The sequence below is a fragment of the Amblyraja radiata genome, chromosome 7 (genome assembly GCF_010909765.2).
Source record: "Amblyraja radiata isolate CabotCenter1 chromosome 7, sAmbRad1.1.pri, whole genome shotgun sequence".
Taxonomy (NCBI): domain Eukaryota; kingdom Metazoa; phylum Chordata; class Chondrichthyes; order Rajiformes; family Rajidae; genus Amblyraja; species Amblyraja radiata.
This window is the reverse complement of record NC_045962.1, coordinates 38,671,658-38,691,374: the sequence shown is the minus strand read 5'-3', so window position 1 is coordinate 38,691,374 and position 19,717 is coordinate 38,671,658. Positions and strand designations below refer to the sequence as shown.

The window sequence follows — 19,717 nt, the reverse complement described above, 5'->3', positions numbered from 1 at the left end:
GGCAGAGAAGAAGGAAGTGCGGGGGGGGGGGGAAGGGAAATGGATGAAAGGAGGATTCCGGGAAGCGGGAGGGGGAGAAGGAGAGAGGGGAGAGAGAGGGGGGGGGGAGGGGAGAGGAGAGGGGGGGGAGGGGAGGAGAGTGGATCTTTCGGAGAGGGGAGGGAGGGCGAGAGGGAGGGGAGAGGGAGAGGGCGAGGAGTGGGAGAGAGAGGGAGGAGACGGGAGAGGGGAGGGAGGGGAATTGATGAGGAGAGTACAGAGGGGAGGGAGGGAGCAAAATAGCTGACGTGTGGGGTGGTTCAAAGGAGAGGGTGGGAGAGGGGGAGAGTTTGTTTGGAGAGGGAGAAAACAGTGCTGCGAGTGTGAGATGAACGATGGAATACAATGAAGTGACAGAATAAACCCTGGAAGATAACTGCCCGGGAAGGTGCCACACCACAGTTGTGCCATGTGGAACCAATGTTCCACCAGCACTCTGAACCTGACGGCTTGGAAGCACAAACCTTCACCATGAGGCCCCAGGTACCGCTCAATACCGTAAACCTATACTCGGCAGTACAGGACATCATTAATAGTACATTGCACTGAACTTCAGGTGCATGTTACAAACATTTATCATTGACCACACTGAGCCACCTGGTGTGAGTGAGTTAATTCCCAGAAACTTTCAGGTTGGACCTGAGATCAAGGAGTTTGCTGACATTTCCTGCAGACACAAGAACTGCATGTGCTGCAGTCTGAAGCAAAGTGCCTATCACAAAAAGCTGGAATAACTCAATGGGTCAGACAGCATCTCTGGAGAAAAGGAATAGGTGACGTTTCAGGTCGAGACTCTTCTTCAGACAATCTGCCCCTATCACCTGCCAGCCTTTGCCTCACCTCTCTGTCTCGTGTCGCTATGCTGGCTGTCCCCCCTCTGTACTCTCAGTCCTGATGCAGGGTCTCAACCCAAAATGTCAACTGTCCCTCTGCCTTGACAAATGATGCTACAATTTTTTTTGCTGTTGATATTTTCTAATTGCTGGACAGATAATGGCTCCGAGATCCTACCCTCTTCACATTAGCTCGGCACCCGTCCCAAACACAACACTGACTCCTTCCAGGTGACTGACAGTATTCCCGCTTCCTCAGCCAAAGGGCCTGCGCAGTGGTACAGCGGTAGAGTAGCTGCCTTACAGCGCCAGAGACCTGGGTTGGATCCCGACTGCAGGTATTATCTGAAAGGAGTTTGTATGTTCTCCCTGTGACCGCATGGGTTTTCTCCGGGTGCTCCGGTTTCCACCCTCATTCCAGAGACGTGCAGGTCTTCTGTAAAATTGTCCATGGTGTGCACAACAGAACCAGTGTACAGGTCATAGTGAATTGGTCAGCGTGGACTCAGTGGTACATTCATGGTGGAAAGCAATGGGTGTGATCAGTGAGCTGCCAGCATTCAGCACGTTTATCCTTCCATGGCGATGGATGTGGAGGCCCATGAAACAACATGACTTGTTCCCAGTGTCACCAGCGTTGGCTTCAGGGGGTTGGGTAGCCCTTCCCTACAGCACAAGGGATCTGCGCGTTGCAGTACACACCGGCTCCCTACCTCCAGCTCGGGACACAGAACTGATCAAAGCTGCGGGCGGGAGAGGTGGGTGGGCGGTTAATGGCCTCGAGTCATTTTCCATAGTGACAAGTTTCAGCCCATCAATGGGAAGGTAACTGGGAGCCACAGGTATTGCACCCATTGAGCAGCATTGGCTACCCGGGATGCCGGCTACTGGTGTAGGCAGCAGGCCATGGCAATGGTAGGTGTCTCGTAAACCGCTGGATTGAAGTATCACAAACAGTGCTGGAGGGGGCCAGTGAGAGAGGATTTTCACACTCCCTCTGGCTCCCCCTCAGGAGCAGCGTTGAGTCAGGCTGCACTCGAGCCCCCCCTTCACTCTCAGCACAGTGGGTGGGGGAGTCATGGAGATCACAAGCAACCAGTTAGAGGTCCCTGCAGTAAGAGAGGATGGTGGTGGGGCCGGAGAATGCCCAGAGAACGCGTGTGAACCGGTCGGCCGCTTTATAGCAGCTCACATGGGGTACACCTGCAGAGGGATGGTGGAGGTAGTGGGACAGGAGGCCGAGGGGCAGCTCTGCCCTGCAAATAACTCACAGACAGCTCCAGTCAGAGGGCCTCTGGCAGTCTGGCACAAGGGAATATCGTCACACAGTACCTGGGGACTGGGAGCTTCCAGCTCTGGATATCCGGAGACTGGGAGACCCCAGAGACTGGATATTGAGACTGGAAGAATATGGTGATTGGATATCCAGAGACTGGGTGTCCCCAGCCCACTGTACCTGGGAGTCAGAGCCCACCATCAGTGGGTAGCAGGGCAGCATATGACAGCGGCTCCAGCCAGGTCTGGTCTGGTCTCTGCTATTGGGCACCTCCAGCAGTGTAGGATCAAACTTACCATAAAGGGATTGTAGGAGCCCACCATGCCTCGGGTTCGACCTGTCGAGGGAAGGACCGGCATTCCTGATGAGAAGATGCCCAGAGCGTTCAGGTTCAGGCCTGGGATCAGGTTGGCTTGTTGCTGAAAGAGTGTCAACAAACCAGAGTGAGGTTTTGCACTGTGCTTCTTGTATTCCCTACCCACTACCCCTTTCCCTCATTGCAATCATCGCTGCCTCTTTCTCTCTGGTTGACCCCTCCTTCATGCTGACTACTGACCACAGCCCGTCTTGGGTGCTCCCTCCTACCTGGGGTCTGGGGTCTGGAACTGCAGGTGCGTGGTCATCGAACCTGGTGATTAAACCTTCCACCAGCTGTGACTAAGCCGAAGGACGGCAGTACGTTCTAACAGGATCAAACTAACATGGGCAGCCGTCAGCACTGCCAAGCTTCAGTGCACCACTCGAGACACAGCTCGTACAGGCCATGCTGGTGATGCCGAACAAGCCCCACCCGGGGAACTGTGGCTCTGGCAGCAAGATGGAAGCAGAGTGATTTCAACTCAGTGTGCGTAGATTTATCAGCAGCTGTGTTTCACTTCTTCCTGCATGTGCCCTGCCGGAGCAAGGGAACACCCCTTGGAGAGCATATACTGTGGCACACACAGTGTGAGATCAAACCTCAGGGCAGTTTCACCCAAATAACAGAACCCACACTCAACATGGTGTTTTCCTGGACAACAAAATCCCAAGAAATCCAAACACAATGGAAAAGGTGACCGGTCATCCTTGGGTCCGGAATTCAGTGTATATTTATGCATGGCACAGGGAGGGGAAATGCTCTCATCACAACCTGAGTCCAGGTGTGGACCTCCCAAACCCATGACCGCTGAGAAGGATCAGGGGAACGTGTAGGAAACCAGTGGGAGGTTGGTATAGAAGATGACCATGCCAATCTCACCGCGGATCCATGTTGACGTCAGATCCTGCCTTGATGTCAAGTTGCTCTTGCAACAGCAGGTATGGAGCAGGATTTGATGAGTTATGGAGGCTAGTGATCCTGGCACCGACATTGGTGAACTGGTGTTGCCGAGCACCATGAAAATGCAGGGGTCTGCGCGCCTGGGTAACCATCGACTACTATTGTGCTCAGCGCCAATGGATGCCTCCCGGCACAAGAGAAACCCAACCCCAGTAAGGTCAGGTTGCCGAACTTACATTCATAGCAGCAAGGTCATTTTCATAAGCCTCTCTGAGTTTCTTCATGATCTCGGCCTGGGCTTTGGAGCAGGCCTCAACGCTGCCCTTCACAGTGATGGTCCTCTCTGGGTTGTACAGAGTCAGGTCATGTAACCTGCCAGCCACAACACACAGTGTTAGAACATCAACCCCACAGGTCACCACCCACCACTCTTCCCAACCCCCACCTCTCCCTTCACAACCACTGTAAGAATGCTGCACCACCTGGGGTGACACTGGATAGAGGCACGGCTGTACCACACAGAGAAGGGGGGGGGGGGGGGGTAAACTGAGGTGGCGTGGTGGAGGCAGCAAGGGAGGGGACAGGGAGAGAGCGTGGCAATATGGTTGCATTGCATGGATATGGTTCGCCAGGTCCTCTCCACTGCTTTCTTGCTGGGAAGGGGTGTAACAGCCAGTGGCCGTTTCTCCCAATGCCCACCTCTGGAGCCCTCTCCTGGGGTCATGCAAAGCCCAATGCGGCCCGATGCTCCAGTGAGTGAAAGAGCTGCCTGTCCGCTTGCACTCTGTGGCTGGCGCCTTCCCAGCTCAGGGTTGGACCACACTCCGTCTGCACATCTCTACAGCCATGCTCTACAGGGGCAGCACGGTGGCGTAGCGGTAGAGTTGCTGCCTTACAGTGCCAGACATCCGGTTCGATCCTGACTAAGGGTGCTATCTGTTGGGAGTTTGAACATTGCCCCTGTGACCACGTGGGTTTTCCCCTGGTGCTCAGTCTCCTTCCACACTCTAAAGATGTACATATTTGTAGATTAATTTGGCTTCGGTAAAAATTGTAAATTGTCCCTAGTGTGTAGGATAGAGCCAATGTTCGGGGATCATTGGTTGGCGCAGACTCAGTGGGCCGAAGGGTCTGTTTCCGCACTGTATCTCTAAGCAAAACTAAACTGGTTCAACTCACGAAGAGATGGTGATCTTGGTCCCCGTTTCCTGCTCAATTTTCTTCAGGTTGCGACCTTCTTTGCCGATGAGCCGGCCCACAAAGCTGTCGTGAGCGAGTATCTTCAGCGGGATCTCCTCAGTGCTAGTGACACAGGCACAACTGTTACACGCACACGCACACCGTCTCCCTCACACACCCCACAACCCACACACTCACTCAGCACAACAGTGGTACAACTGTCCTTCGAAAGTCTGACCTCAGGAAATGATTCCGCAATGTAGAGGGTGCGCACCTCATCTCCTGCTGTCCCAGTTCCGCATCAGATCGAACTGTGCAGAGGAATGTTACTCGTGTCCGACCTGTGCTTCCCTGCATTGACAACGTACGATGGGACAGTAGAGAGGGAAGCTTTACTCTGTGTCTCACCCATGCCACACCTGTCCTGGAAGTGTATGATGATGCAGAGCAGAGAGGAGAGCATGGGTGCAGGACAGAGTGGAGATCGCAAGGGGAGAAAGCTGAGTAGTATGTGGGAGCATGGTGACAAGGTGTCAGCTCTTCCCTGCTGTTAGTATTGGGGAGACACCAGCTTCAAGTACACAGAACGTTGCTGTAGTTACTGCCTGCTGAGCATCAGAGAATTCAGGCACAGACATAATGAGGGTGAAAGAGAAAAGGATAGGGAGATAGAGAGGTACACAGTGTCAGAGAGTGGAGGAGAGGAAGCTCAGAGTGAGATTGCAGAGAGAGAGCAGCCCTGGCCAGCAGGCATGAGCCCAGGTGCTTACAATTTGGTATCCTGTGCCTCCTTGTGCATGATTTCCAGGATCATCTGGCAGGCCGCCGTGCAGCCTCCTGCTGAGGAGTGAATGGTGATGGGTTTCTCCGCAGCGCCTGCATTCTCCTTCCGATGGATGTCCACTCTAGAAGAGAGGGGTGGGGAGAATGTGAAGAGTGGGGACCCCAAAACACACACCCTCCTAACCAACTGGGAATTCCAAACACCCCCTTCAATCTAGTGGTAGGATCTCAGTCCCAACAGGAATTTCCAACCTAACATGGAGCTGTCTCCCATTAACCCAATGGGGATTCCTCAGCTCTCCCCAAACCGAAAGGGGAGCCTGAGCTCAAGTTCAAGTTCAAGTGAGTTTATTGTCATGTGTCCCTGTATAGGACAATGAAATTCTTGCTTTGCTTAAGCACACAGAAAATAGTAGGCATTTACTACAAAACAGATAAATGTGTCCATATACCATGATATAAATATATACACACACATGAATAAATAAACTGATAAAGTGCAAATAGCAGAAAGTGGTTATTAATAATCAGAGTTTTATTCTAGCCAGGTTTAATAGCCTGATGGCTGTGGGGAAGTAGCTATTCCTGAACCTGGTTGTTGCAGTCTTCAGGCTCCTGTACCTTCTACCTGAAGGTAGCAGGGAGATGAGTGTGTGGCCAGGATGGTGTGGGTCTTTGATGATACTGCCAGCCTTTTTGAGGCAGCGACTGCGATAAATCCCCTCGATGGAAGGAAGGTCAGAGCCGATGATGGACTGGGCAGTGTTTACTACTTGTTGTAGTCTTTTCCTCTCCAGGGCGCTCAAATTGTCGAACCAAGCCACGATGCAACCGGTCAGCATGCTCTCTACTGTGCACCTGTAGAAGTTAGAGAGAGTCTTCCTTGACAATCCGACTCTCCGTAATCTTCTCAGGAAGTAGAGGCGCTGATGAGCTTTTTTGATAATTGCGTTAGTGTTCTCGGACCAGGAAAGATCTTCAGAGATGTGCACGTCCAGTAATTTGAAGTTCTTGACCCTTTCAACCATTGACCCGTTGATATAAATGAGGCTGTGGGTCCCCCTCCTACTCCTTCCAAAGTCCACAATCAGTTCCTTGGTTTTGCTGGTGTTGAGGGCCAGGTTATTGCGCTGGCACCATATGGACAGTTGCTCGATCTCTCTTCTGTATTCTGACTCATCCCCATCAGTGATACGCCCCACAACAGTGGTGTCGTCAGCGAACTTGATGATGGAGTTCGCACTGTAGTTGGCTACGCAGTCATGGGTATAGAGTGAGTACAGCAGGGGGCTGAGCACGCAGCCTTGAGGTGCTCCCGTGCTGATTGTTATCGAGTCTGACACATTTCCACCAATACGAACAGACTGTGGTCTCTGGATGAGGAAGTCGAGGATCCAGTTGCAGAGGGATGCGCAGAGACCCAGTTCTGCGAGTTTGGTAACCAGTTTGGAGGGGATGATTGTGTTAAATGCCGAGCTGTAATCAATGAATAACAGCCTGACATACGAGTTTTTGTTGTCCAAGTGGTCCAGTGCGGAGTGGAGGGCCAGCGAGATCGCATCCACCGTTGATCTGTTGTGGCGGTAAGCGAACTGCAGTGGGTCCAGGTTTTTGTCGAGGTAGGAGTTGATTTGCTCCATGATCAGCCTCTCAAAGCACTTCATCATCACCGGCGTTAGTGCCACTGGTCGATAGTCATTGAGGCACATCACCTTACTCTTCTTGGGCACCGGTATAATTGATGCCCTTTTAAAGCAGGTGGGGACCTCAGACCCCAGAAGTGAGAGGTTGAAAATGTCCGTTAAAACTCCCGCCAGTTGGTCCGCACAGGTTTTTAGAACACGACCGGGTATACCATCAGGACCAGGTGCTTTTCGGGGGTTCACCCCTCTGAAGGATTTCCTGACGTCGGCCTCTGTGACTGAGATTGAAATGCCATCACAGCGAATGGGGGATCGGGAAGGCACATCAGTATTCTCCCTGTCAAAGCATGCGTAAAACGCATTGAGCTCGTCAGGGAGTGATGTTTCACCGACATTCGAGCAGCCTCCTGGTTTCGCCTTGTCGGAGGTGATTGCATTCAGGCCCCGCCACAGCTGCCGAACATCTGTCTCATCCTCCAGTTTGGAGCAGAAGTCCCTTTTGGCCTTTTTGATGGCCTTACCAAGGTCGTATCTGGACTTCATGTAGGCCACTGTATCATCGGACATGAATGCCCTGTGTCTGGACTTTAGAAGAGCTCACCTAGAAGAAACCTACCACATCCCCATCCCAGTGAGCATTGAGACCATCCACTCACCCAAGGGTTATCCTGACCTCCAATCCAAATCCAAAGGAGTCCAAATCCCCCCTCACCATCCAAAGTGGAGTGTGGTCCATTAATAACCCAATGATGGGATCTCAGCCCTCAGTCAGAAATCCCAATATCCAGTGGCCCCACTCACAAATCCACCTCTCAGCACCCACAGAATGGGAGATCTCATCCCCCAGCCAACAGGGAGTGCAGCCCTGGCCAACCCTACCCACTAGCCAAGAGGAATCCAACTCATTCCCATCCCAGGGGAATGCAATCTGCGCCACACTCACCTAGAAGAAACCTACCACATCCCCATCCCAGTGAGCATTGAGACCATCCACTCCACATGAGGCCACACAGCCTCTGCCATGCAAGAGGCATGTGACGTACCCACTACACCCTGAACTCCTGGCCACCAGATGGGGAACTCTACTCTGTCTCACCCAAGGCAATCCACTAACTCCTTCCCGCATTCCCAGCCAATGGAAAGCCCGACCAGGGTTCAACAGCAGGCACTGAACTCAAATCTATTCCACTCACAAGGTCCCGCCTAGCAGCACCCAGCCCTTCCCACCGTTCCCGAAGTTAACCACCTAAGTAGGTATGTTGCAAAGCCTACCTGAAGCGTCGCTGAAAATCTGTCGCTGCGGGTGTGCGCGATTTTGGCGCCGTTTAGAGGGGGCGGGTTTAAAACGCGATTTTCTCTAGGCTGTTCAAATCGAAGATGTTCAGCCTAGTTAATTATTAACGAAAAATCGCTGGAAGACCCCGTCGCAAAAGCTATTATTAGTTTTAAAGGCCTCGTATAATAGTTATAGTAGTTTAAAAATCAATCTCTAAACCCACGACCACCGGCAGCTGTCAGGGTCTCATAGAGCAAATAACAGAAGGTATGCTGTATATTTTTACATTAAAAAGGGCTTCTTAAGATCCCTTTATACATAGTTTAATATTGCGAGTAGCTCATTTTGGGCCCATTATATCCCGCAGTATTTTTCTGGGCATTTGAGGGCACAAATCTAGCGCAATGTGAACGTTCTAAACCAGCGCGTTCACAGGATCCCACTAGAAAGCTGATTTAAAATGGACTTTAATTTACAGCAATTAAACACAAAATTCCTTCCATTTGGCCTATAAATTAATGTAAATGAGATTTAAAAATCATGTTTTATTGTGAATTATTTATGAATATTATTTGGACACTTAGGCTATTTAAAAATGTTAATCATTTATTAAGAAATGGATAGATGTTTAGATCTAGTAATTGAAGTTTGAAATTAGCTACACTTGGGTCACTAACTAATTATATGCTTTAATTTCAGGTCATCCAAGTAAGATTATTTTATATTTGTTTCAGAATGGTTCAATCTACGATAACTGAAAATTTCATTCAGTTCTCTTAATTTTAAGAAGGTTATGGGCTTTTGACTGCACACGATCACAGCTTTTTTGTTATGTCCATAGAAAATCAATAGGGAACAAGATGCTAATTTCCGAGTATGAAAATGGCCATAACTTTTTAAATACTTGAGATATGAAAGTGAATTAGGTGTCAAATTAAACTTCTTTTTATGCTTTATCTGATGGGATAAATTACAGACTTGATTTTTTAAATCTCAAAATTTTGTAACATTGCTAACCTAAGGGTGCCACTGCCTGCCATCCGCGAGTCACAGCAGCAGGCGGAAGAGGGCGCCTAGAGAGATTACGCACTGTCCAAGGGCACCCTGGGGGATTTCCGGGACCGCTGGGCACCGCGGGGTGTGGAATGCATCCTTAATAAGGATGGGGAAATAGTCATTTAAGAATATTTGTTTTACTTGTACTATGCTGGTGGGTTTTGTTTTGAATCATTTAGTAGTGCACCTATTAGTCTAAATAATTGGAACAAATTATTTTTGGTTAATGTTAATAATTTTTAAAAGAGCAACCCGGCTGTGGCAGTGCATTGGCTCAGGGAACAAAGGGCGTCGCTGCTTACTTGGACTGTGTCTGCTGCGTGACACTCTTGATGGTCAATCCTTCCTTCCCGATGATGGCCCCCACAAACTGGGTGGGCACCAGAATGCGCAGCGGGACGTCCAGCAGCTTGTGCGAGGCGCTGGTGCCCGCGGAGGAGCCGTGATCCCGGGTGGGCCGAACGGCAGGCCCCCGGCGGGGCCGGTGTGCCGGAACCTGCGTGGCCTCCTGATCCGGTATGTACGAGATCTTCAGGGCGTAGGTTTCAAACTGGTGGCCATTCAGCTTCTCAATGGCACTGAAACACAAGAGAGGTTAGAGCCTTCACTGCTTCTGCTCACATGCCCCCAGCAGACACTGTCCCAAGTCAACATAGTCTATCTCTAGCAAATAACAAGCTACTGGGCCCAGCCTTCACCCTCCAGAATGAGGAACATTCAGCTGCCCCCTTCCCAAAGTCCCATCCTGGGAGAGGGCATTTGGCAACCTTTGTATCTCTTTAAAGTCCCCTCTTGGGCTCACACCACCTTCCTGCTCTGCAGGTGAGACGTCAAGGCACAGAGCACAGGAACAACCCCTTCGCCCCACCAGGACCTCATCAACCATCCAGCACCCATTCACACTAATCTCTCAACCTTCTCGTCAACTCCAGCCTCACCCGCCCGGATCCTGCACCCACCTCCACACCAGAGCCAATGAACCCTCAACATCTTTGGGACGTTGGAGGAAACCGGACGTCACAGGGAGAACGTGCAGACTCCACAAGGACGGCTCCTCGATCAGGGTCGCTGGAGGCACGAGGCAACAGCACTACCCCCTGCATCACAGTGCCAGGATTCCCCCAACAGCGGCCGTGGTGCTGTCAGCAGTGTGGTGGCTCAGTCTAACAACCGTGACATGTTGGTGCCTCCTGCCTATCCACTTCCCCCTTAAATCCTCGTTACATTGAAGATAAAAGGTCCAACTCTCTAAAGGTTTCTAGCTATAACTACTCCAATGTTCATGTGAAATGTTTTACATTGAGATTTGCGAGATGCCCCGGGTTGGGAATGGTTCAGAGTGTTTGACGGGATGCAGCCTCCGCCTGGCTCAGGTGAGGGGAAGGAGGCTTCCTTGTGCAGACACTGGGCTGGGCTGCACCAAACACACACAGCCCTCACAAGAGAGTACTAGTGGCTGGAATGACAGCCACAAGGTCAGCCAAGCCAAGGGTCACAATGAAGCCAAATGAGGAGTAAAAACATGGGGAATAACTGGAAAAGCCCAAATACCCCCGTATTGAAGGAACCGGATGGTGTGTAATTTGCCTGTCAGAGGCTCGGCTGTTTTTCCTCTCGAGATCACGCAGCCAGCCGTACAGAGCAAGAATAATATAGACAGGTCTGTCACCCTATAGCACTGAGATATAGGAACGCTGGGAATGGGTGTTTACTGTTTCACATTTGGATACACGACTGGCAGGGACAGATCTGTCACTGATGTACAGGACTTGTGGGGAGGGTCTGTCACTGTACAACACTAGGATACACTACTGGTTGTGTCAGATCAGCACTAACATTAGGATACTATACTGGTGGATAGAAGTCTGTCACTACAGAATATTGGCATTGGTCTGTCGGCATTGTTGTGGGTTGAGTGCTAGTTTGAGTTGACAACATTATAGAACAGTGGAAGAAACCTCCTGCAATTGTAAATTATCCCTAGTGTGTAGGAAAGATAGTGCATGGGGTGTTCGCTGGTCTGTGCCGACTCCATGAGCCGAAGGGCCTATTTCTGCGCTGTATCTCTAATATCTAAAGACAAACTTTTAAAGTCAGACAGAGGTGTTACTGGGTAGTGTTCTTCTCAAGTCCGGTGCTAACATGCAGAATAATTTAGTGACACCACTGAATTCTTTCAAAGATTACAGAGCCTCTATCATTACTTACGTCTTTGCATGCTCCTTTGTTTCGTACGTCACATTCACAACTGCTGTCTCACTTTCTGTGTTAACTAAGTGAGAGATAAGAATGAGTCAGTATACAGACCATGTGCACAGCACCATGTCCCACTCACCCCATTTAACATTCGACCCCACAGATCCCAGTGCTGACGAGAACTGTCAACAGGTCCACATCACCTGGCGATCACATAGCAGGAAGGGCTCCAGCTCCTAGCCACACCACCCACGTCCTGAGGGGAGAACATTCAAGGAAATTCCTCTGATCCAGCTGCCTTCCTGAAGCTGGTTCAATAGATGGACTAAAGCAAGGTGCTGCCTCCGGTTAGTGAGCTGGGGTTCGCGGTGGTTCCCCACAATGAGACGTTCACACTGCTCCTTGGTTTACGACTTTCTTCCCAACACGCTGTCAACACCCAGTTGTACACACACCACAGCGCACTGCTCAGTCTCCCTGCGACTCTGAGAGTTAATTAGCAGGGAACATTAAATAAAATGCTAAAATATTCTTCAGCTACATAAAACCCCGAGGGGAGTAGAGGTGGGCAGTGAGGCACCCAGTTTCCCAGACCTGCAACGTTGAGGAGAATCTTACCTTGCTCCACATTCTCCACCGTCCCGTGTTGAGCAAGCAGTCCGTCCAGCACCTGAACAAAACCAACGGCTGCAGTCAGTATGGGGTTGCCCTGGCTCTGCCCTTCACCCTGCCCGACTCGGGCTTGTCCCCTTCGCCTCTCCCATACTGACCAACCCTCCCTCCCCCCTCACCTTGCCCACTTTGATCCTCCCTCCCCCCTTACCTTGTCCATCCACTCTGACCCACCCTCATTCCCTCCCCCTCCCCTCATAGACCCACCCAGGCTTTTCAGCCCTCACCTTTCCCACATTGACCCATCCTCGCTCCCTGCTCAACCTGCCCGTTGACCCACCTAGGTTCCCCCCCCCCCCTCCCCTCGCCCACACTGATCCACTCTCAATCCCACCCCCCCCCCCCCCCCACCGACCGCCCTATACCACAATCCCCCCCCCCCCCACCAACCGCCCTAAACCACAATCCCCCCCCCCCCCCCCCCTCAACCTGCCCACACTGACCCACTCATCCCCTGGTCAGGGCTCAGAATTGCAGATTCATTCACTGCGGGACACATCACATACCCCAGTCAGGGGTGCCATTAGGAATTCAAACCGTCTCTAAAGGAGAATGTCCTCGTGCTGGGGTAGTGAGTGGGTGGGTGTTTTTCTGTGTCGGCAGCTCCACTGCCCCACGTGCTGCCTGTGTGGAGTTTGCATGTTTTGTTCCAGTGCTTTAGTTCCTTCTCATATCCCAAAGACGTATATGGGTTGGCAGGGTGAAGTGACCACTGTAAATTTCATCCAGTGTGCGTGGGGTTAGAATCCAGGAAGAGTTAAAGGGAATGTGGGGAGAATAAAATGTGTTGGAGCAGGTTGTGGTATAGGAAGGTAGACGAGTGAAACAGCAAGGAATCTGTGGGTTGAAGGGCACATTTCCTGCTGTAGGTCCGTCCCTGTTGGTGAGTTGATCCTGTGCCTGCGTGCGGCATGGATGGAGAGGGTATGTGTGCATGTGTGTCGCTGGCTGGGCAATACCTTGATCTTTGGATGGATGGGTTGATGTGGACGATGTGTGTACACATGTGTGAAGTGTGCACATGGCGTGCGGTATCACAGGCAGCTCCACGGGACATGGGCAGGTCTACTGCACCAGCACATGGACGAGCAAGGGTGGAGATCCATGATGGTCTGGTTCGGTATCAGGGACATGGAGACATCTGAAGCCTCCACCACAGCCAGACACTCAGCCCCCCACATACACCACAGCTGTACACCCACAGGTCTACAAGCCCCACAGACTGGCAGCGATCTGCTCAACATCCCACATGGGTCCCCAACTATCCCGACATCCCTAACTGTGACTCTCGCTAACCCCCCCCTCCCCCCCCACTGAACCCCTGTACATCTCCTCACCCTCCCCGCCCCTTGCACATCTCCCCTCGTGTCTCCACAGCAACCCCACTGAGGTTTGTAATTGGTTGTCTCAGTCTCTCTGCCAATGAAGCGAGCCCCTGCCCGGGGCTGTGGTCACTCACCTCCCACTGCAGATGTGGAGGAATGTTCCGGATCTGAATCTTCCGACTCCTGTAGAGTAACAGAGTACGGCCATCAGCACAGTCCTATGCAGCGTGCACTCGCCCCCCTGCGCAGCCTGGACCTCCCACCCATGCAGCACAAGCCCCGTGCAGTATGGACCTCCCACTAACAGAGCACAGCCCCATGCAGTATGGACCTGCCACCCGTGCAGCACAGGCCCAGTGCAGTGCGGACCTGCCACCCGTGCAGCACAGCCCAGTGCAGTATGGACCTGCCACCCGTGCAGCACAGGCCCAGTGCAGTATGGACCTGCCACCCGTGCAGCACAGGCCCAGTGCAGTATGGACCTGCCACCCGTGCAGCACAGGCCCAGTGTAGTATGGACCTGCCACCCGTGCAGCACAGGCCCAGTGCAGTATGGACCCCATCAACATAGCACAGCCCCGGACCCACCCCTGGCTCCAGGTCGCAGCCGGAGTCAGGAGGTATCACTCTGATGCTGACATCCCTTCATCCAAATGCCTGTGAGGACAAGTCAACCTGGCTGGGGTCACTCTAGCCGGGGGGATGGGTTCTGGCCACTGAGGGACGACTCCACCCCCCCAGTGTGATGTGGCACCGGGCACACAGAGGGTGACAGTGCCTCATCCCCAGACGCCAGGCATCAGTCAGGCCGGGGGGATGTGGATGAGCCCCCCCCTGGCTTCACAGACACGTCACTTGGCCAAGCGTAGACAGGCCCTTTCACTCTCTCTTTGCCTCTCTCTTTCACTCTCAGTCCCATTCGCCTGCCTTCTCCCCACTATGGTGCACTATGGATGGTTTGATTGTAATCATGTATAGTCTTTTCTTTAACTGGATAGCACGCAACAATGGCTTTTCACCGTACAATAATAAACTAATCTAAGGTGAAAGGGGTTTTTGAGAGCCAGATGGTTGGACAAAGGCCAGAGATGAAAAGACAGAAGGTGTGAGACGAAAGGATTGAAGGGTTAGGAAATTGTGGAGGAAAGAATGTAGATAGAAGGGGAGGAAAAAAAATAGGTGCAAGTCCAGGTGGGGCACAGGGGTCGGGTGGGGGAGGAAGGGAAAGGGGGAGGGTTATGTCGTTACCTAAAATTGGGGAATGTTAGTGGATGACGTGTTGGATGCCGAGCCTAGTGGGGTGAAACATGAGGACCAGGAGAACTCTAATCTTGTTCTGCCTAAAGGAGGGGGAGCGAGCGATATTAGAACTACAGGGCACAGAGGAAACAGGGTGAAGGATCCAAATGACAGCAGGGAGGAAACCACGTTTACTAAAGAACGAGGGCATCTAGGGAGGTCTCGGGCCCCCCCCCCCCCCCCACCCCCCACTGACATAGATGAACCTATCACCCGCTTCCCCAGTGTCCCATAGTTCTGCTCTCCCTCCCCCTCCCCCCATAAGGAACAAGGATAGACTTCCCCGTGTCCTCATCTTTCAACCCACTAACCTCCACATCCAACACATCATCCTCTGACATTTTCAACACCTCCAACGTGGCCTCACCACCATCACATCTTCCCATTCCCACCCCTTTCTGCTTTCCACAGAGAGAGACCACTCCATCTGCAACTCTTTCGTTCATTAATCCTCTCCCACCCAAACCACCCTCTCTCAAGGTGGAGAACTTCACACCTGACCTAGCAAACCTGGCAGGCAGTACCAGGAACTGCAGGGCTCGAAATTAACAGTTGCCCGGGTGCCATTGACCACTCAAAGCGCCGCTGGGCAACTAAACAGAGTCATTTTGCCCGGCTTGGCAACCAGATACTGGTTTGTACCAAAGATAGACACAAAAAACTGGAGTAACTCCGCGGGTCAGGCAGCATCTACGGAGAAAAGGATTGCGATGTTTTGTATCGGCGATGACGGCTGTATTGCGTGAGAAAGTTACTTGGTGCGTGGTGACGAAGTGTCGGAGCAAATGACTGGTCCCGCACAGCGGCTCCATCTCCTCCCCCCGCACGCCCTGATAAGGACCGCTGCTTGCAAATCCACTACCCGGCGCTTTAAAAAAAAAACCCTCCTGCACGCCGAGGCCGGGAGGAGGGAGGGAGGGGGAGGCCTCGGCGTGCGGGAGGGTTTGTTTTGAAAGCGGTTATCCCGTTAGCGGGTTTGCAAGTAGCGGCCGCTATCAGGGAGGAGTTGGTGACGGAGCCGGTCGCGGCCACTGCGGCTGCTGTGCGGGACCCGTCATTCGCTCCGACACTTCTGAAGCAGCTGCACCAAAGATACTATAACTATAGGATCTTTGAGCTGCACCACTCGGCACTCCAACCAACACGTACTAATTCACCTGCCACAATCCATCCATTCTGCACCGACTGCCTTCTAACCCCCCCCCCCCCCCCCCCCCCGCCATCTATCCACCCCGCACTGATTCACACACACCCTTCTCCCTGACCCTATTGTCCTGGAAATATCTTCAGAGCGAATATTGACTGTTTGATAACGGAATGCAATCAAATGTGTTTTAATTCCCAATGTTATTATTTGTTTTAATCCATAGAGATGGATTCATTAAATTGTGAACACGTGAAACATTAAAACCGCAGTGTTCGATTGTCACTGCTACCGTTGACACGTTATTACAGAATTCATTTTAACGGCTCTTAATATGGAGTATCAGTACTCTAGTTATTTAATGAGCAACATTCACAACTATACATATATGTTACCATGGTCCAGGATTTATTGACACAGGTTGATCATATGCTGAATAATCCAACCACATTTTTGTTTGGAAGTGGAAAGAACTAATAGAAATTGCATTAATTGCAATGTGTAAAAAGAGTTGAGATACTGTCTTATAATTTTGCTGCATGTCATTGTGGGATATATCATGTCTTGATTGGTGAATGTTTAGTTTGTGACTTTATTTGAAGCAGAAATAATATGTGAATGCTTCATTGAGTATAATTCCGACGTAACTACGCGCTTCGTCCGAGCACATTATCACACACGTCATGCAAGCCATCTTAAATGACCACCTAAACTGTCATTTGGCAACCTAAAAAGCTGCCTAGGTTGCCCGGCTGGCAACAGGGAAAAAAAGTTATGCGAGAGCCCTGAACTGGCTCTGGGGGTGAAGGGGTCAGAGCATTCTCTGATGCACGCATCCTGAAGTGTCCCCACTACACCACGGCATGATTTGAGAGAAGACCAAGTGGTTGTGAACGTGTCCCACCAGAGTATCATGGCTGATCCAGCAGCTCGGCTCCACTCCTTGCCTGATTCCCCTGGGCAGCCTCTTGAATAGGCCCAAGAGCCAAATATCCACAGCCTTCAGACAGTTAATACCCTTCGTGCAGGCTGGCTGCTTGTGGTTCAAGATACAATGGAAAGGAAATGCAACTCATGACAACGAGCAGGTTACATGTCCTCCAGAGCTCATGTAACAGATCGTGCTCTGGTCCATGTATAATTAAACAATCACCTACTACAAAGCATCAAGTTCCTAACCAGCATCTAGATCGGGCAGCTTGGCCTGGCCTCCCGGGCCATGTCATCATTGAACCTCCAGCTGGGATCTGGTAGCCAGCGAGTGTTGTCCGTAACAGGAGCCAGGTCCAGGACCCAAGCACCTCAGGGCAGGTCAGAGGGGCCTGGTGGCCAACCTCAATAGGATGCAGGCACAGGCGGCTGTTCTATCAGCAACGTGGTCAAAGCAAATCCTCTCTCTTCAAACAGATAACTTGACAGGTTACACAACAAATGACCGGCTTCAGTTACACAGCAGCAATATGATACAAAGCCGAGACCAAGCAACAGTGTGAGCCACTCTCGTGTCTGCCTCACACAGTACAGGCCTCACCGTGTTTCAACATAACCTCACACTCAGCTCAAGTACACGACCCATGCACAAATCCATCTTCATGTCGCTGACACAATGAGACCACGCCTCACTTACTCACATACTGGTGATCACAGGCTGCAGTCTTCGGCCCACTGCCTCACGTCAGCATCAGGCCAGGTCACTCAGCCTGGGAGTCCAACATATGTGGGTGGCCAGTGGGAGTTTGTGGTTGCTGTGGGGGGGGGGGTTGTTGGTGGGTGGGTATGTAGGTGGGCTGGGAATGGGGAGGTTATTTGTCACAGTGTAGAGAGAGGGGGGAGAGGGAGAAGAGGGAATGGAAAAGTAGAACGGGGAAGAGGTGAGAGAGGGGGAGAGGTGAGAGAGGGGGAGAGGTGAGAGAGGGGGAGAGGGGAGATGGGGGAGAGGTGAGAGAGGGGAGAGAGGGGGAGAGGTGAGAGAGGACTGAGACAGTGCAGAGGAGAGGCCATTGAGAGAGACAGACAGGACGGTGATCGACAGAAAGAGAGAGGGCGGTGACAGAGACAAGAGAGACAAGGGTGGGGGGGGTGGGTGTGGTTTAGTAGTCTTGGGACAGGACTCTTTTAAGCAGGTTCATGTTGCTGATATGTTTTAAACTGGTTTGTGGCTGGAGGATGAAGAGACTACACAGGAACTGAAAGTGAAACTGTGGAGGACAATTCAAGCTGTGTTCACCCGCCGGGTGTCGGCTCCTCTACACTCCTCTACACGGCCCTCATCTTCACCTCGCTCTCACCACTGGGTTGTCAGGCAGACCCTGGTGTGGGGTCCACCCTCTGCACCACCCGTGGGTAAACAGCTGGAGCAATTCCTGGTGCCAAACACCGTCACAAACCACCGTGAATCCAGCACCCAGCCTGTGGGCAGCTAGCTTCAAGCAAATCCAGCCTGGTGCTTGCAACACTGAATGTCTGCTGCTGACCACAAAAGCTGCTCTGGAAGATTCCCTGGCTTAATTATAGGTCAGCTAAATCCCTGCTGTAACTAAGCCATGCTGCTTAGTGTAGTAATCCAAACACAGAGATCCCCCATTCCAACAGGTGAATAGACTGGCACAGACATTAACACAGCTGCCTGCACACACACTAGAACATATGGACACACCACACATAGGCACACAACGTTAGTACATATGGGCACACAACATTGGTATACATGGGCACACACATGGTTGCTGCCTCCACACGTGTGTGCACCAAATATCAGGGGTTGTTGGTCACTGTCTCCCCACCACCTGTCTCACCCAGTGTCCCAGGGCAGGAGGCTGCCGGATTTCTATGGGGATTTACCACACTTGGGCCTTCTGGGCAGGTGAGAATGTCTCCAGTATAAACTGGGAACAGTTTTGGCACATTCCACCATGTTTCACTTCGGGATCACCTGGGGGTGAAAGTTCCACCCCATCAGACTCTCGTTGCCATCCTAACCCATTTGCTTCTGAAATGCGGGGCAGTCTGACACAGCGGCACTGACTCTGAACGGCCTTCCAAAGGGCTGTAGCAACTGCCTCAGGTCTGGCGATAGGCACTCAGACTGCCCAATGCCCCTGGACCCAGGAAGGTGCAGCAGACCCCAGTCCTAGCAGCCAGACCTCCTCACAGGGCAGTCTGGGGGAGGTGGGGGGTGGGGGATGCCAGTTGATGGGCTCCACAGGATCAACACTACATCAATACAGGGACAGCCCAATCAGCACAGCAAACTGTTTAGACCGTCTGGATCTCAGACCCCTGGAGGAGGGAGCAGAGCAGCCGGAGAGCCCAAGAAACCGAAGCAAGAGCAGCGGCTCAGTTCAAGCCTGCCACCTCATTCAATAAGATCATGGCTGACCTTTTACCTCAGTGCCATTTTCTTGCACTTTAATGCCCTTAATATCTCAAAACATGTTCACCTCGATCCTGAATATAGAGGCCAGACTTCACAGCTATCTTGGGTAGAGAACACCTTAGCTACGGAAATATTAACAACTCATCCCGTCAAAGTTAGCACGTTTTTTTGTACGTTTCAAGGAGATCGCCTGACATTATACACATTATGGAGATCGCCTCCATAATATTTGACTCATCATTTATTTATTTGCTTCTGTACTCCACAATTTGAGATTTGTATTAGAAAAAAAAAAAATCACATGTGGTTAAAGTGCACATTGTCAGATTTTAATAAAGGCCATTTTTATACATTTTGGTTTC

General features: G+C 51.6%; 1 protein-coding gene across 4 annotated transcripts in view; it reads right to left on the bottom strand.

Moving 5' to 3' along the window:
- The window catches only part of igf2bp2 (insulin like growth factor 2 mRNA binding protein 2), a 73,472-nt gene that overhangs the window by 12,327 nt on the left and 41,428 nt on the right, over positions 1-19,717 (bottom strand). For all 4 annotated transcript variants that reach the window (XM_033024263.1, XM_033024262.1, XM_033024264.1 and 1 more), the window contains exons 3-10: positions 13,671-13,719; positions 12,158-12,209; positions 11,552-11,615; positions 9,646-9,921; positions 5,356-5,490; positions 4,586-4,708; positions 3,643-3,778; positions 2,445-2,567 (exon numbers count right to left, since the gene is read on the bottom strand). In XM_033024263.1, the coding sequence (XP_032880154.1) occupies positions 2,445-2,567; positions 3,643-3,778; positions 4,586-4,708; positions 5,356-5,490; positions 9,646-9,921; positions 11,552-11,615; positions 12,158-12,209; positions 13,671-13,719 (958 nt within the window). The remainder of the gene's footprint in view (positions 1-2,444; positions 2,568-3,642; positions 3,779-4,585; positions 4,709-5,355; positions 5,491-9,645; positions 9,922-11,551; positions 11,616-12,157; positions 12,210-13,670; positions 13,720-19,717) is intronic.